General features: G+C 42.1%; 1 protein-coding gene across 1 annotated transcript in view; it reads right to left on the reverse strand.

Moving 5' to 3' along the window:
- Positions 1-13,733, reverse strand: part of DOCK2 (dedicator of cytokinesis 2) — a 522,773-nt gene that overhangs the window by 65,031 nt on the left and 444,009 nt on the right. Inside the window, exons 41-42 of the mRNA XM_075274736.1 lie at positions 10,605-10,746; positions 4,696-4,777 (exon numbers count right to left, since the gene is read on the reverse strand). Of these exons, the coding sequence (XP_075130837.1) occupies positions 4,696-4,777; positions 10,605-10,746 (224 nt within the window). The remainder of the gene's footprint in view (positions 1-4,695; positions 4,778-10,604; positions 10,747-13,733) is intronic.

Genomic DNA, 13,733 nt, shown 5'->3' on the forward strand with positions numbered 1-13,733 from the left:
TTTTACTGTTGTATCCCTTGAATTACCAAGCAGGTAGTGGCTGTAAAATTCCTCATAGATAGGATTGAGAGGTTGAAAAATTATACTAGAAAATCCCCAATTGGTTCTACCCATTCACATCTATTCTTTTTAAAAGTCAAAAAGAACTAAAGAAGACACGCTTGCTGACTCAAGAACAACCATCATGTTAATTCACGGCCTTCACTTGAAATAGATTGTACAATTGTAATCACAACTGAAGGTTATCATCATCTTCCCCATCACAGAATAAGAGGTAAAATGTTGCAGGTCACGTTTTTTGGCATTTTCCTAATGTTGATACATTAGTTTTTAAAGAAAAATCAAATTAACCGTTTGACTGAATAAATACTTATAGGATAGGAATAATTGATAAATCTACTACGGTATACATGGCGACCGGAGAAATTAAAGCATTACCTCTTAATGTGTGAAGTATTTGTAATTGCAGTTATACAAACCTGGAATATGACACTATTCGAGCGGGACAGTCCCCCATTTTGCGTGCTGTCCTGCTGTTACAGTTGGAAGGTCGTGATTGCAACTCAATTTGCATCCATAGGATGCAGATAAAGCTGAATACAATGGTAAAGCACTAAGTTATCAGCTCTGGAGACAAAACTACAAGCAGAGCCTGCAGGCAGTGGCTAGTCTTCAGAATTGGGTGATATTCCCTATACCCGTGAAGGCGAACCTATTGTACGGGTTCCAGAGGTGGTACTCAGAGCCCTCTCTTTGCACACCCATCCATGGAACAGATGATACTGTGTGGGGACCATTGTGGAGCAAATTGTACTGTGTGGGGAACACTGTGCAGCAGATTATACTATGTGGGGGTCACTGTGGAGCTGATTTTACTGTGTGGGGGTCACTGTGGAGCAGATTGTACTAGGTGAGGACCATTGTGGAGCAAATTGTACTGTTTGGGGACCACTGTGCAGCAGATTATACTATGTGAGGGTCACTGTGGAGCAAATTGTACTATGTGGGGGTCACTGTGGAAGCAGATTGCACTGTGTGGGGGTCACAGTGGAGCAGAAAGGTCTATAAAGCCTCATTTGTATGACCATATTTTGCAGGTCTGTAATTGTGTGCAATTGTGGATCTGCACATTATTAAGGTTAAATTGCTGTTTTGGCACTTTGTGACAAATTAGTGGGTTTTGGATTGCAGTTTGGGCACTCGGTCTCTAAAAGGTTTGCCATCACTGCCCTATACTGTATAATGTCCAGGATAGCATACATTTTAGATATAGGTAATGTGTAAATATTGGTATCTTGACAAATGTGCATTTTTTTTTTACTTGCTGTATTATAAGATATTTATATACACACACTGGTATACACACACACACACACACACACACACACACACACACACACACACACACATATATATATACAAAAGTGCATGACAAATCTCAGTGAGGAGGAATTGTTATGGCTCCTGTGGAGAGAATTGTAAAAAATTATTTTTGAAGTCAACAGTCACGTTTTGGTTTGAGTCTCCTGGATGATTCATTGGTTTTCAGTAAGGTGATATTTGTAGACGCATTGATCTCACTGTCTTTGTGCGACACTCACACTAATCCTAACATCATAGGGAGAGATATGAGGATGTAACCACCAGAATCCACAATCATATTATTATCCATTGACATGCTGAAAGTGCTCTTGTATGTTGGCACTTGCATAATAACCGTATAATTGCCCAGGATGGTGCCATTTACATTTTAGTTACCAATGCTATGGAGCATGAATGATATCGATAGAGAACGCAGACTGGAGCTACAGTACATGGCTCAGATGCATATGCGTCTAAGTTGCTATTCCATATGAAATTACAGACATGTAGAAAATGTTTTCACATATTATAATTAGAGATGAGCGAACAGTGTTCTATCGAACACATGTTCGATCGGATATCAGGGTGTTCGCCATGTTCGAATCGAATCGAACACCGCGTGGTAAAGTGCGCCAAAATTCGATTCCCCTCCCACCTTCCCTGGCGCCTTTTTTGCACCAATAACAGCGCAGGGGAGGTGGGACAGGAACTACGACACTGGGGGCATTGAAAAAAATTGGAAAAAGTCATTGGCTGCCGAAATCAGGTGACCTCCATTTTAGACGAATAGTGGATTTCAAATCTGGGTCATATGAGAATGTGAACTTTGTGACTATGAGACAGGGATAGCTGTACAGGCAGGGATAGCTAGGGATAACCTTTATTTAGGGGGGAATGTTATTAAAAATAACTTTTTGGGGCTCTATCGGGTGTGTAATTGTGATTTTTGTGAGATAAACTTTTTCCCATAGGGATGCATTGGCCAGCGCTGATTGGCCGAATTCCGTACTCTGGCCAATCAGTGCTGGCCAATGCATTCTATTAGCTTGATGAAGCAGAGTGTGCACAAGGGTTCAAGCGCACCCTCGGCTCTGATGTAGCAGAGCTGAGGCTGCACAAGGGTTCAAGCGCACCCTCGGCTCTGATGTAGGAGAGCCGAGGGTGCACTTGAACCCTTGTGCACCCTCGGCTCTGCTACATCAGAGCCGAGGGTGCGCTTGAACCCTTGTGCACACTCTGCTTCATCAAGCTAATAGAATGCATTGGCCAGCGCTGATTGGCCAATGCATTCTATTAGCCCGATGAAGTAGAGCTGAATGTGTGTGCTAAGCACACACATTCAGCTCTACTTCATCGGGCTAATAGAATGCATTGGCCAGCGCTGATTGGCCAGAGTACGGAATTCGGCCAATCAGCGCTGGCTCTGCTGGAGGAGGCGGAGTCTAAGATCGCTCCACACCAGTCTCCATTCAGGTCCGACCTTAGACTCCGCCTCCTCCAGCAGAGCCAGCGCTGATTGGCCGAATTCCGTACTCTGGCCAATCAGCACTGGCTAATGCATTGTATTGGCGTGATGAAGCAGTGCTGAATGTGTGTGCTTAACACACACATTCAGCTCTACTTCATCGGGCTAATAGAATGCATTGGCCAATCAGCGCTGGTCAATGCATTCTATTAGCGTGAACTGAGTTTGCACAGAGGTTCTAGTGCACCCTCGGCTCTGCTACATCAGATTGCTACATCTGATGTAGCAGTGCCGAGTGTGCATCAGATGTGTAGTTGAGCAAAACTGACTCAGCACTGCTAAGTCTCTGCATTCGCATAGGAATGCATTGGCCAGCCTTCGGCCAATCAGCGCTGGCTCTGCCGGAGGAGGCGGAGTCTAAGGTCGGACCTGAATGGAGACTGGTGTGGAGCGATCTTAGACTCCGCCTCCTCCAGCAGAGCCAGCGCTGATTGGTCGAGTTCCGTACTCTGGCCAATCAGCACTGGCCAATGCATTTCTATGGGGAAAAGTTAGCTTGCGAAAATCGCAAACTGACAGGGATTTCCATGAAATAAAGTGACTTTTATGCCCCCAGACATGCTTCCCCTGCTGTCCCAGTGTCATTCCAGGGTGTTGGTATCATTTCCTGGGGTGTCATAGTGGACTTGGTGACCCTCCAGACACGAATTTGGGTTTCCCCCTTAACGAGTTTATGTTCCCCATAGACTATAATGGGGTTCGAAACCCATTCGAACACTCGAACAGTGAGCGGCTGTTCGAATCGAATTTCGAACCTCGAACATTTTAGTGTTCGCTCATCTCTAATTATAATGATTTATGCCTCTTCTGCTGTTATAATACTCTACATGCTCTGCTTTACACTATTTCTTGATATCATTAATCTTTAGATATATAGTATAGATCTTATGAGCACAGTAAATTTTAACGGTTTAACATGACATATCCTATTATAGTAGGTACTATGAATACAAAATTGCAGTTATTTGGCTATGTCCACCTTTTGTTTTCTGCGTGTAGACATTGGGAGCATTCCTCAATATGTATCTAGGAGATGTCTATGTGGCTCTGCGTACAACGCTTATGCCAAAGTATTCTGGAATATGCTTGGCTGGAATTTGTATTTCTTTCAAAGTGTTCCATGAAAGGTACATGTGGGGTGATTCTCCAAAATAGGTGAGAAATTGGATGGAAACGGAGCCTAAGGCACCATTTGCACGGGCCGATGAGCAGAACATTGTTGGGGATTGAATGTTGCTACGAAGGTTCTTTGCCTATCATCAGTGCCGTAACTATAGTCATGTGGGCCCCGGTGCAATCTTTAGTCTGTGGTCCCCTACCTCATCCCTACAGCGAATTCTTGATAGTGATGGTTATGGGTGCTAAGGAGTTTAATCATCCTTAGTGTGGTTAGGGTAATCTGGGGGTCTTCTTGCCTTATGGGCCAGATGGAAGCTGCAATCTCAATACTGATGCCAGTGCTTATGGGCCCCCTAAGGCTCCTGGGCCCCGATGCAACTCCACTCTCTGCACCCCCTTAAGTTACGCCCCTGACTATCATTGCTTAAGTGTTGGCAGCATTTACAACCTTTCCTATATGCAGAAGAATTATTTGTTCACTCCATAGAGTTTCCATTTCGTATTTACACAAGGAAATATACTGCTGAAAAGCAACAATTTTAGATGCAACATAATAGAATAGATCATCTGACAAACAAGCATTTGCTCCTTTGTTGTCAGATCGCTGGCACCATTGCACAGACCAACTATTGTTTGGTGGAAACAAATCTTCAAACAACGGAACAAATTCCTTAAGATTTTGTATTTACTTTATAATCTGGTCAGGTACAGGCTTATTCTTAAACTGGGGTTGTTCTTCCAGCACCGGCTGCACTGTAAAACACTGGATATCTGGAATGAAAGTCTGTTAAGGTAGAAGGATAAGTGGTTATGGATATTGATCTTTGTAGACCTAAGATAAATGGCTTATACACTTCAGTCATAGACAGGAACCTAAATATTATATCATATTGGTAATGAAAAAGACATACAACAGTTAATAAATATAATTTGCAAATTTAATATATTAGGAAAGGAAGCAGTACACACTGCACTAATTATATATATATATATATATATATATATATATATATATATATATATATATATATATATATATATGATTTTTGCCAGTGCAGACTGTGGGGGGAATGTATCAAGCCATTACATCCATTGTTAGAAAGTTTTAACAAGCATTTGTACTATCTTTGGTCTCGCCTGCAACAAAGCCAACACTTTCCCTTACTTTGAGGATTGTGGCTATGGCTTAGGTGTCAGGAGCGAGAGAGACACAATTATGACTTTTACAGAAAAAATAAAAAAAAATTAAAAAAATTGTCAGAATTTTCCTCCAGTCCCTGGATGGAGTAGACAGTGAAGGAAATCTAACAATAAATTCACTGATTGAAATGTGACAAAATTCTCAAGTAAACAATCCAAGCAAGGAAAGCCTCAGACAGCGTTCAGAAGCAGAACGTGTGACAGGAGGAAGAAGCAAGAAATCTTTAGGCAAGTCTAAAAACCATTGTAAACCATACTATTAAACCTTCATTTATGTGTTTGTTTTTCTCTCTGCAGGTTTCCGGTATCCTGGGACTCTAATATTTTTTTTATTAAATCGGTTGTTGTGTGGGAGTGTTTATTGCAATGGAATTTAATTTGTGTGTGGCTTAACTATTTAAATGCCTTTGTATTGGAGCTGTCTAACAGCTTTACAATACTAAAATGGGGTGTAGTGTAAGACATCTAAGGGCTAACACTACCAGGGGTACCAAGAAAAGTCAGGTATCATAAGACCATCTAAATTGATAGTGCAGGTGGATGTGGTATAGTATTTTTAGGATGGGAAGGACCAACACTCATGATCCTTCCCACAATGATAATACTACATTGCAGCTGCTAGCTTTTACTTTGGATAGTTATGAAAAAAAGAAGGTCAAAAACATTTTTTTCAATTATTTATTTGTATAAAAACTTGAAAAAAATGAAACGTGGTTGTCTTTTCCCCCCAACCAACCAAGCTAAAAACTAGCAGCAGCAAACTAGTATTTATGGGGTGGGAATGTCCATGATTATTGGATGTTCACAGTCTAAAAGTACTAGTCCAGAACATCAATTTAGGTGTTTCGCTCTACTGTCTGTGAGACGGAACTCCTCATGCACAACCTTCATAAATTCAGCTTCAACTTTAAACCAGGTAGACTAAACATGTGGCAAATTTATTAAACTGGTTTAGGGTGCATCATAAATCCTGTGAATCCTTAGACACTTCTGTCTTACTTTGTACCACCAATTGATTTGATTATGTTGCAAAGTTGTATCAAAATGGTGCATGTTAAGCTAAGCCTTTCTTATGAGACCAGACTTCTTTCCTACAAGGAAGATATAACTAAAACATATAACAAATATGGTGTAAACCGTGGGGATAAATTAAGTTTAGTGATGTATTCAGTTTAGTAAATTTCCCTATTACTTCTGAATAGAGATGAGCGAACAGTAAAATGTTCGAGGTTTGATATTCGTTTCAAGTAGCCCCTCAATATTCGACTACTCGAATCAAATATCGAACCCTATTATAGTCTATGGGGGGAAATGCTCGTTTCAGGGGTAGGCAACATTCGATCAAATGATACTTACCAAGTCCACGAGTGAGGGTCGGGCTGGATTCTCCGAGAAGTCTTCTCCGTGCAGCGTCCCCACGGCATCTTCCAGCTCTTCATTCACTCTGCCAGGCATCGGGCCTGGACAGAGCCGACTGCGCATGCCCGCACTACAAGCGGACATGCGCAGTCGGCTCTGCCCAGGCCCGATGCTTGGCAGAGTGAATTCAGAGCCGGAAGAGGACGCGGGGACACTGTGCAGGGAGAAGACTTCTAAAGGTAGGAGAAGAACCAGCGTTAATTGGCCGAATGTATAGCATTCGGCCAATCAATGCTGGTTCTGCATCGAACTTTTCCATTCGAATAGCGAGTGGTACTCGATTGAGTACGAGTATTTTGAATACCGTAGTATTCGATCGAATACCTACTCAATCGAGTACTACTCGCTCATCTCTACTTCTGAACTATAATTCCAGGAGGGATTATAGGCTAAGGTTGTTGAAGAATATACTATATATATTTACTTGTCCAGCAAATTTACTTGTCCAGAAATGAATGTAGCAATATATTAAACTGAATTAAAGTTTCCATCTAACAGTTTCCCAATCTAACCGTACATCGGGCAATGGAAGATGGCTGGAGCATGCTGGGCAGAACAGTTGCCAAGGAACCACGAAACCTCTAAAGAGGCTAGTATACAGGTCGTATTATTAGGAATACAACTTGTGCTCATGACTTTTTGGGTTTCATTCTGTTGCCTCAGCAACCGTATTGCCCAAAGGGCTACTTGTATTTGTGTTGCAAATTATAATAAGACTTTGAAGATGTAAATTTTCTATGAAAGTGTTATTTTATTGTTCTGTGTATGCAGATGTAGAGTACATGATCTGAACAATTTTACGGACTCGGAGATCTTATCCTTTATTTTTTACTTTGGGTAACGAGAACAAAATAATTGCTTTCCTTTGACATAAATAAAGCCAAGGGACAGCTCTCTAGAGATTGCCTGGAATATTAATTTACTATGTGTATGCTTTTACTATCTGCTCAATTAGTCTTCACTCAGGTTTCATAAATCATACCGAATAGACTATAAAGTTGCATTTAATGAAGTATTTGGTGATAAAGTGCCCGGTGTAAATGTTTGCTTTGCTTATTGCGGTGCTGGACAAGAGGAAGTAATTGAATACTTGTTTATTTTAAAGGGAAATCTGCTTCTACACTATATAAACGTGTGGGCATATATGTCTGCCTCATTATGTTATCATAAAATAGTAATTACGCTAATGTACTCATTACAGAATCCATTGATCACGTCCTCTGGTAGAAGATACTAAAACACTACAGAAAAATGAACAGTAACAACAACAAAGACCTTCCTGGCAGTCATGAGAGGCTACTGAGTATCTACCTAATGCAAAGCAATCTGTATACTAATACATGTAGCATTGGACAGTAAAGTACAAGTAAAGTGCTACCTTCCATCTATTCTGAAGTACTTTGCTTTCAATACTTGTTTAGGCTTTATTCACATGACTGTTCCATTTTTAACAGGCCTGATGTACATGTTCATTTATGACAGTGTATATTTGTTCTGTGTCCATTTGACGTCTAAGGGTGCATTCAGACTACGTAACGCCGGGCGTGTATGAGAGCCGTACACGCCGGCATTACGGCAGACTGCCGAACACTTCCCATTCACTTCAATGGGAGCGCTCGTAACAGCGGCGTTTACGAGCGCTCCCATTGAAGTGAATGGGAAGTGTTCGGCAGTCTGCCGTAATGCCGGCGTGTACGGCTCTCATACACGCCCGGCGTTACGTAGTCTGAATGCACCCTTAAGGGTTAGTTTACACGTGAGTTTTTTGGACTGGAATTTGACGTGGAGGCTGGCTAAGATCCTGGTCCAAAAAATGGCTAGCCGAAACTGGATGCCGGTGCAGTGCATTGGCATCCAGTCGCGGCATTCCGCTCTGGATTAGGCCCAAATGAATGGGTCTAGTCGGAAGGGAGGTGTTGTGAGGCGGATGTCCACAGCCAAATCAGCCGCGGAATCCGCCTGAAGAAAGGGAATGTCGCTTCTTTTTTTCACAAGCGGGAACAAACTGTTACGTTCGTGTCTATGCCCAGACCCAGAATCTAAACTGCAGACTGTACCGCTAAGAGAACAGGGGAGGGGAACTTTCCCTGATGCCATGGCGGCTAGCTAGGCCCTGCCTGCAGTTGGTGGTCAGCTGTTCCCAAGCTAGCCTTGGCCCCGACAACTCCTGGCTCTCTAACACGAAGGCCTAGCCGACAGATAGGGTGAGAGCTACAAGAGAGTTAGGGACTGGGGATACTAAGGTGGTCACCCCTACAGAAACCAAGGTGCAGCTGCAGACAAAACAGGATGGGAAGTGCTGGACAACAGACACACAGCACAACACAATACGCAACAAGAGAATGAGGAGAGGGACAGTGGAGAGGTGAGGAAAGGGTTAACACAGGACTGGGGCAAAACAAACTGGAACCCAAACCTCACAAATAACCAGATAGTGCCAGGCAAACAGAACTGAAGCACAGGGTAGAGTAGTTGTGTGAAGGGACAAACCAGACTCACACACAAGGCAACACTCACACCGCTTCCTAGTCAGTTGTAATTCCACAGAACAATACTCCTCCCTGAGCCACAAATTCCAGTTGGTAACAACAAAAACCGGCAACTAGTGAAGCCAGCCCTCCTCCTAATAAAAGCCAATTGGCCCATAGGATAATGGTAACAACCAACACCTGAGGTTCGATCCAAAAAACCTCAAGTAAATTCTGAAGGCCAATACTCAATGCCCAAACAGATGGCCCAATGGCAAGGAAACCACCAGAAGACCCCAGACCACCGAAACCAAACTCCACCAGAAAAACACACAATTTTTATACAAGTCTTCAGGTCGTGACACAAACACAATGGGAGGCATTTTTTTGAGCCGGATTCTGACGCAGATTCCACGTAAAAATCCGTCCCAAAGAACCCTACTTGAACTAGCCCTAAGTGTTAACTATTTAACTTTTATTTTTAACAAACTGTTAGAAAAAAGAGGAATTTCATTAGTCTTTCTTTTTTATCCAACCCACTGATTCATTTTTAATGGGCATCACTCTGTTTTACATCTGTTAAAATGGATCCATTTATTTCTTTTGGGTTAATGCCTCGTCAAAATGGACAAAGATATGGGGGAGGCCACATGGTGGCTCAGTGGTTAGCACTGCAGTCTTGCAGTGCTGGAGTTCTGGTGTTCAAATCCAGCCAAGGGCAAAAAAAATCATCTGCAAGGAGTTTGTATGTTCTCCCTGTGTTTGCATGGATTTCCATACCATATTCCAAAGACATTCTGACGGGGGAAAATGTAAATTGTGAGCTCTATGTGGGACTCACAATCTACATTAAAAAAAAAAAAATGGATAGATAGATGAAAAGATAGAGGAGGTCCATTTTTTAACTGACTGTTTCTTCGGTATGTCAATAAATATGAACATTCACTCTCGTTTTTAAAAAGTCCATCACAAGCCCTTTTTTCACTGTTGTGTGAATAAGGCCTTAGAAGCTAGCAGTAATCATTGTATTCAGGCCCAGACCTGGAGGTTTATTCATTGTGACAGGTGCCAGACGGGTCATTGAATTAATTATAGGGCTCTGTACTCCGGTAATTTGTTTTTGCCTACATTATATTTTGCCATGTAGAATACTGTTGAAGAACTTGCATATTCCTTGAGTCATGGTTACAACCAGTGATTGTCTGCAGTGGGAACATGTCCCCGTGTCAAGATGTCATCACTGAGGACTAGAAAGGGGAGAGCCAAGAGTGCTGCAGAGCAGCAGGGGATCTGTCATGTCAGCTTTATTAGCATTTTTGTACAGCAGTTGTTTTACATAAACTTGTATTTACCTAGAAAACCCCTCTGAGATTGAGAACCCAAGAATACAGCTCGGGCTCAATTACCTAAGATGTCCTTGACAGACAAACAAACGCTATATCTGATGATAAACTGGATCTACAAAAGAACTGCCAAATGTGTATGGGCCCCATAATATCAGAAAAGGATACACTGTCCAGGTGAGTTTTTGATGTCTTCTCCAGGGGATGAGGTAGTGTTCAGTTTCTCTGAGAAAGGGAATTGACTCATCAGTTGCGCCAAAAAATCTTCTCTCCGCTCATATTCTTTTCCTCGATAAATGAAGACCTTGTTCTGTAAATATAATTGAATATTTTATTAATAATGAACTCATTATTAAAGCCCATATGGGAAACAAGTGAGATGATCAATTGTTCTGTTACCAGATATCTCATTCCACTTCTGAGATATCTGGTAACAGATATCTACTACTGGTCTAGGCCTTTCTATAATCTTATTATAATGGCTTTATTTAGTTCCTAAAAAAAATACAAAAGCCCCCTTGCTCAGGCTCTCAGCCAATCATGAGTAGCTATGTATGGAGAGGTCACTGAGGAGGTTATAGGCACTATATACACAGCCAAGTCATATTAATGTGACCACCGCCTACTTTTGACATCAACATCATTCGCAGAAGGCACGTGTCATTAGCCATCTGGGTGCACTCATCATTGTGGAAGGCACGATGGATCAATACAAGTATGCATCTATCCTTGCGGACCATGTTCACCCCTACTTGTGATTTTTTTTTCCTCAGGATGATGGCATGTACCAACAGAACAATGTGACGTGTCATACAGTTGGCAGTGTACGTGTGTGGTTAGAGGAGCACCAGGATGAGTTTACCATACTCCCTTGGCCAGCAAATTCCCCGGACTTGAAACCAATCTAGAATCTGTGGGACCACCTTGATCGGGTTGTTCGCGCCATGGATGCTCAACCGCGTAACCTAGCGCAGCTGGCCACGGCACAGGAGTCGGCATGACTCAACATCCCAGTAAACATCATCACAACATCCCATCTCTTCCTGCACGTCTCGCAACGGTCCGCTCTGCCAAAGGTGGTTATTCTGGATTTTGACAGGTGGTCACATTAAAGTGACTGGATTGTGTAAGACAATACTGAGAGAGAAGCCATTTTGAGTACAAAGCGGAAAGAGGGAGTAGGGTGAGACCTCAGCCAGCAGGGACAGTGCAAAAATAAAGAAAGCTAATATTAGATAATGGAGACACTGGGAGCGAGAAGAAGAGAAAAAGTTACCCTTTCTGTGGCAAAGCATTATTTTTTTAACTTGTTTTTGCATTTTCCTTCCACTGGCAATTATAAACAGCATTCATTATTGAATTTGTCAATGGGCAATAGTGTATATAATAATTTCTTCTATTATTGACAGTTCGGAACCTTGTTTATTACAATATTTGCCAGAAGGCAACAGCGCATATAATAATTTCTAGTGGACACTACTGACAGGGGTAAAGATCATGGATGACGTAAATGTCACTGAGGATTCTTGCTTTGGTGATGTTTCTGGTGCATATTTTTCAAGGAGCTGCAACAGGTTAATGAGTGCCGTAAATTACAGAAGTGGATCGGGAGCGCATCTACTACAATACTACAATTCTATACAGAAGCACAGGGCTGCTGCACCACTACTATTACTTGCATAGGAACAGCCGCATGTGCTTGCTTTCACTTCTGTAACCCCGGACTCCCACAGAGCACACACTGGTGACCTATCCTTTGAATAGGTCATCATTGCGAAAAATCATTATTGGGTCAGACAACCCTTTTAGGCTGAAGACACATGTTGCGAAAATGCAGTGTTTTTGCCGCAACAAAAACCGATGTTGTTTACAGTACCTGCAAAGAGAGTGGAATTCTGGGTAATCCCATTTATACATTTAAAAAATAAAATCAGTGAAAATGCAATGAAAAATGATGCTGGAAAAAAAGCACTGCAGCGTTTTTTTTTCTGCGTTTTGCTATGTGGGTCCTTAGCCTTATTTTTATTCTTGTGTTTCATTGGCAATATGACAAATCACTGCAATTTCACATGTCATTGGAGGCTAACTGAGGAAGTTTTGCCTCCTAAGGCCCTTTAAGGAGGTCACTGAATTTGTCATTAGGGAGAACTGCAGAATCAGTGATGACATTTCATTAATCCTATTACAGAAAATACAGTCATGTAACGAGGGATGGAAGAGGAGCAATGGCTTGCACATCTCATCCAAGGCCCCGAGCCTGATCTTTATTTAAGTGGAGATGATGTCCTGTAAAGTGGATGGGATTCTGGCTAATCCTACCACATATTGCAGAAAAAAATCTGCAGCAGAATTGCTGCAATATCAAAAACGTTCCTGTTTTTGTAAATTGCAGCCTGTCAATTATATCTCTGGAAATCCTGGGGTTTTCTTTATACGTATAGTAGAGGCAGGAGTTCTGCAGAGGGAAACTCTCCATGAAAAGCGCTCTGGAAAAAACCACAATGCAGCTCGCTATGTGAGACCTTACCCTTAAAGAATTTCATTAACCATCTTATTGGTACATGGGAAGAATATGCAAATCTGACTTCCATGATGTAATTAGGAAGCCAGTGCCTCAAGAATGCACACCAATAGAGGGCGCTCACTGAGAATGTGCAAGTTTATCTTCCATGATGTAATTAGGAAGACAGAGTCTCAGTCAAGCAAACCAATAGAGGGCGATTATGGGATTTACCAGGTACAGTCTCTCAGCCCTCTATTGGTTTCCTTGACTGAGACTTTGTCCTCCTAATTACATCATGGAAGATAGACTTGCACATTCCAGTGAGCGCCCTCTATTGGTGTGCATTCTTGATGAGCGCCCTCTATTGGTGTGCATTCTTGATGATCCCTTCTATTGGTGTGCATTCTTGATGAGCGCCCTCTATTGGTGTGCATTCTTGAGGCACTGGCATCCTAATTACATCATGGAAGTCAGATTTGCATATTCTTCCCATGTTCCTTTGCACAGTGGAGTGCTCATGGCTTAATGAGACTCCACACACCTAAATGGTGGTCTCTCCCTATGGAGTGACGATATCCCATCTTATTGGTGACACTCTTCTGACTTGACGGTTACCGATTGTTCCTGCATTAATGGTCGTATCTATCTATGGTCTTGAACAAAGCCATGATGCCCTTATTGTGCACAGGTTATCAAGTAGGGAAATAATTGGCTGGGTTTCAGAATTTAGAAAGTTCCTGTACCCATTGGCAAAGATCAAGAACACTGACTGTCACCACTGAAAGGATTAGAGA

This window comes from Leptodactylus fuscus, chromosome 5 (genome assembly GCF_031893055.1).
Source record: "Leptodactylus fuscus isolate aLepFus1 chromosome 5, aLepFus1.hap2, whole genome shotgun sequence".
Taxonomy (NCBI): domain Eukaryota; kingdom Metazoa; phylum Chordata; class Amphibia; order Anura; family Leptodactylidae; genus Leptodactylus; species Leptodactylus fuscus.